Source organism: Capra hircus, unplaced genomic scaffold, assembly GCF_001704415.2.
Source record: "Capra hircus breed San Clemente unplaced genomic scaffold, ASM170441v1, whole genome shotgun sequence".
Classification (NCBI taxonomy): domain Eukaryota; kingdom Metazoa; phylum Chordata; class Mammalia; order Artiodactyla; family Bovidae; genus Capra; species Capra hircus.
In genome coordinates, this window is record NW_017190636.1 from 1 (window position 1) to 4,855 (window position 4,855).

The 4,855-nt window shown below is 45.5% G+C and overlaps 1 gene segment (V, D, J or C); it reads right to left on the reverse strand.

The window, feature by feature from the left end:
* Positions 1–168: 168 nt before the first annotated feature.
* LOC108634857 lies at positions 169–754 on the reverse strand (the record flags this gene model as incomplete). The annotated part of the segment is given in 2 exon segments: positions 169–563; positions 688–754. Coding segments are annotated over 2 exon segments (441 nt in total), but the record flags the coding sequence as incomplete, so codon positions are not given.
* Positions 755–4,855: the final 4,101 nt, after the last annotated feature.

Consider the following 4,855-nt stretch of genomic DNA (forward strand, 5'->3'; position numbering starts at 1 on the left):
GGGATGTCGATGGGCTGAAAACAGGCATTTCTGGAGAAAAGCTCTTAGGTTCCTTTCTGCACTGTCCCGCTCCAGATTCCTCTCGTAGGGCAACCCAAGAATTCATAGGTCCTTGGCTCTGAGGAGCAGACCTGGAAGTGCTTTGACAGTTTCTCTAGGAGAGCTCACTGGAGAGAGAAACAACACCCCTCGCAGGGCTGCCCACAGCCAGAGCCCCATCTGCACTCTGGGTTTGTGCTCAGCTCCCCCGCAGCCCTGTGTCACTGTGTCACTCAGAGCACAGTAGTACACAGCTGAGTCTGATGCTTGCACTGCCCGTTTCTGCAGGTGGAAGGACCTGTCACTCTTAACAAGAGTGGCCTGAAAACCTTCATGCTCTACCTTCTTGTCTGCTGTTAAACCCTTCAGAAGGACTTGAGGAGCTTTGTTGAGATGCTGGACGTACCAGAAAAGATAGACAGTCGAATATGTGGCCTGGTAAGTGCAGTTCAGGGTCATGAGAGCCCCCTCTGAGACAGTCACTGGGCCTTCTGTCTGGTTCACTGAGTCACCATTGGTCCCTCCTACAAGAGAATGACTTTGTTATAGTAGAAATGTACAGGAGGAGTTTTCAGCCAGAGAAGAAAATAAAACTTTACCTGTTATCATAGGAAAATGAGAAATCATTTAGGATAAAATGTTACTTACCAAGTATTAAGAAGATGACGAGAACTGAGTGAGTGGCAGAATGCATGTTCGCAAAAGAAAGCGATCCTTGTTCCCTGCAATACACAAATATAATAAATCTAGTCTCCCCTGGATGTTACAGAAGCTCCTCCCTCAGAAACTGAGAGCCCCTTTCTGTACTGCAGCAATATTCTGTCTTGTGGCTACAAAGCAGCCAAGTGAAACCAGCTCCTGAATACAATGAGGAACCGCATCTGAAGGCAGCCCTGCCCTCTGGTGGTGATCGTGAAAATTGCACCACAGTCCGGTCTGACCTATTTCTCCTGATAATAACTTGCAGGGTACACACAGGAAAATGGGACAGGACCCTAAGAAGAGAGTCCTAAACATAAGCGTGCTTAGGGAGATATTCTATTATTACTTCCATAATTTTTTGCATGGTACAGGTATCTCTGGCTTTGCAAGAAACCCCAGTTACAATTTCTAGACGAAATAGTCAGAGGTTCCTTCCTTCTATCTCCGATTCCCATGGGTCAGAGACGGATCCCTCTGTATGGAAAGTGCTTCCTCCTCAACCCAAGTCATTTCTCTGAAGTAGCTATATTCATGTTGACTCTGCCAAGATGCCGTGGAGGAAATTTTATCTAAGGCAGGTGTCAAATAATGTGTAGTTAAGTGATAAGGTTATTATCCTGATTTATCATGGAATGACTAAGTAAAATATGTGACTTCTTTTTCACTGATAATGGTAAAGTTGATCTTCCAATTGGAAAACTATTTTTGGACCTTGAACATCAGGGAGCACAGAGGTAAGGAAAACAGATGACATGAGCACTAACATAGCCCAGCTTCCTTCATGGAGGCAGCTTCCAGGCACCAGTGCAAGAGGGATTTACCAAAAACAGTGCAGCTGTCTCATTGTGGGACTCAGACAGAATAGGAGAACGGAGATCCTAAAATACCTATAAATTGTGGACCTCTGTACAGGAGAGGAGGAATGTTGACAAAAAGAGACAGAGAGAGAGACAAGCGCAAGGCAGGGCTTGGGGGACGGGGGGAGTTGGACCATCCTTGGATGACGGCAACCTTACCCCTTTAGCCTCATGAGGGACAGGTGGCCTTAATTAGGTACCTTGGTTCTTGAAACACAGTCACTATCATTTCCCTTCTTGTCACATAGTTGTTTTAATTCAACTAAGTATTTCTTAGAATGTCAAGTTTAGATGCTTAGTATGTTAGCGAGGCCACTCTTCATTCCAGAGGCATGTGCACGTGGGTGTTCATCTGTCTTCTGTTTGTTTGTTTTATTAAGGATTCAGGAATCTCTATGGAAAGAACTATTTGCTCAGTGTCTGTCAGCCCATTTGTCTAGTTTCCTGTGCAGTTATCTGGGCTAGTGAAGTGAACCCTGAAGAAGATTTAACGTGGTCATTTCACAGCTTGTTTTCTCTAGGATTGGGTTTACCTTATGCAAAGTAAGACTGTGTTATGGTGAGAAGTCAAAACATTGCTCTTTGCTGACATGAGCACTAACATAGCCCAGCTTCCTTCATGGAGGCAGCTTCCAGGCACCAGTGCATGAGGGATTTACCAAAAACAGTGCAGTCACTGCGGCTGCAGACAGCTGGGAGGCTGCCTTACACGGGCTCTCAGGGCAGTGCTGTCAACCCAGAAACAATGCTGTGACCTTAGATGAATTAAGTCCGATTTATTTATTTTTGTTTTTATTTCCAATACTCTAGGAGGTGGGTCAAAGGGGATTGTGCTGTGATGTATGTCAAAGAGTGTACTGCCTATGTTTTCCTCTAAGAGTTTGATGGATTCTGGCCTTCATTCAAGTCGTTAATCCATTTTGAGTTTATTTTGTGTATGGTGTTGGGAAGGGTTCTAGTGTCATCCTTTTACCTGTAGCTTTCCAATTATCTTCCAACTAAAAATAAATGTTTCTAAATGGGCAATGACCAAATCAGTTGAACTCAAGAGCAATCTTCTTCAAATGATACCCTATTAATGGACACAGAATTTCTCAACAGTCAAATGACCTGTTTTTCTAAAATTAGGGTATTTTTTAATGCACACTGTTTGCTGAGCTGTTCTGTTTTGTTTTTGGTTTTGGCTGTGCAGGGCCTTAATTTCGGCTTCTGAGATCTAGTTCCCTGATCAAGGATCAAACACAGGCCCACGGCATTGGGAGCGCAGAGTCCTATCCCCCGGACCAAAGTTCCCCCTAAAATTAGTGTCTTGAGTCAAGTTATGCTGGCAGGACTCTGGCTCGGCGGATCCCTGAGGTTCTCTTAAGCTTTTGTGCATGTTCAGGAATCCCTGGGCTCCAGCATTCATTCTGGAAACTTACAGAGTTGTCCACAACGTGGAAACCAAAACCAGACATGATTCCTGTCTCAAACTGCTCTCAGTTGACTGAGGAGCAGGTTAAAAAAAAAAAAAAATCCTCTGCCCTGTCTGTAGTCCCACCAGCCTGGACCCAGAGATGTGGAATAAGGAGTCAGACGGGAAGTAGAGAGCTGACACAGTTACCACCCGGGGAATAAAACCTGCTTGGATACTTTCCTGTCACTATTCAGATTTCGTTTTGTTTTTTCATCTCCCTCTCCCTTCCTAGGCCCTGTTGATCAAGATGTTGAGGCCCCAGTGCTCAGGTGTCCAACACCCAGTGTGCAAGACTCTAGGTTGTTTGGAGGAAATCTGTGTTTACCTTCAGATGGGTGTTCAGACATCCCCCCTGTTAAATAAGGATGGGGACTACATCCTCCAGGAATATAAAACTGTTATAACTATTAAATTCTGCATTTTTATAGTTGTGCCTATAAATTTTTAAATGACAATGATTCAGTGTTTATGCCACATCTCCTAGACTGCTCAGAAATAAAACATATATCTCTTTTCTCCTTCTGTGTCCCCCACTGTCCTTATAGAAACTCTGGTCCTGAAGTTGCAGACAGGAGTTCAGCTCGAAGAGATACAGAGGGTAAACTCTGTGCCCAATTGTAGCAGAGATGGCAGAGCGCTGACCCAAGGGCTCCACATTCCTGCTCATGAGCAGAGGAGTGGGGAGAGGTTCCTGCCTTGGGAGGGGGCTGACACTTTCTCCTAGTTTCTTGGAGCACGTGAAAAGCTCACTCCACTCCAAACATAGCTTATTGTAAGAGTACATAAACACTTTTTCCATATATCAGAAATATGACTGATGAATAAATTTCCCCTGAGGTGACATTATTATTGGCAAAGAGAATATCCTGTACCCTGTTTGAAGACCAACAATACACAACATGCCTGCAATATTTACCAGCTGGACTGCTCTGACCCACAGGGCCATTGACAGAAGGATTATCTTGTCAGAAAACTCTCCTCCTGGAGCTTACTTAGGTAGCAGCATTGCTATAGCAGCCATAGGGATGGGAAAAGTCAAGGAAGAGAGAATAAAGCTGCCAAGAAGAGGTACCCCACGTCCGAGGTCAGGGGTGGTGGCTGAGAGTGCCAGGCTGCGACTGTGCAGGAATGGCTGAGAGGAGCTACCCCACGCTTGAGGTCAGGGGCAGCGGCTGAGAGGAGCAACCCCATGTCCAAGGAGCGGTGGCTGTGTGGGTGCAGGAGGGCCGAGAGGAGCTATTCCACCTTCAAGGTTGGGAGGGGCGGCGGGTAAGAAGATACCCTTCCTCCAAGGTAAGGAGCAGTGGATGCCACTTTGCTGGAACAGCTGTGAAGAGATACCCCATATCCAAGGTAAGAGACACCCAAGTAAGATGGTAGGGCATTCAGAAGACAGACACACTGAAACCATAATCACAGAAAACTAGTCAATCTATGGACCACAGCCTTGTCTAACTCAATGATACTAAGCCATGCCCGTGTGGGGCGACCCAAGACAGAGGGGTCGTGGTGGAGAGGTTTGACAGAATGTGGTCCACTGGAGAAGGGAATGGCAAACCACTTCAGTATTCTTGCTTTGAGAACCCCATGAACAGTATGAAAAGGCAAACTGATAGGATACTGAAAGAGGAACTCCCCAGGTCAGTAGGTGCCCAATACACTACAGCCAGATCAGTGGAGAAATAACTTCAGAAAGAATGAATGGATGGAGCCAAAACAAAAACAGTACCCTGTCGTCAATGTGACTGGTGATAGAAAGCAAGGTCCAATGCTGTAAAGAGCAATATTGCATAGAAACCTG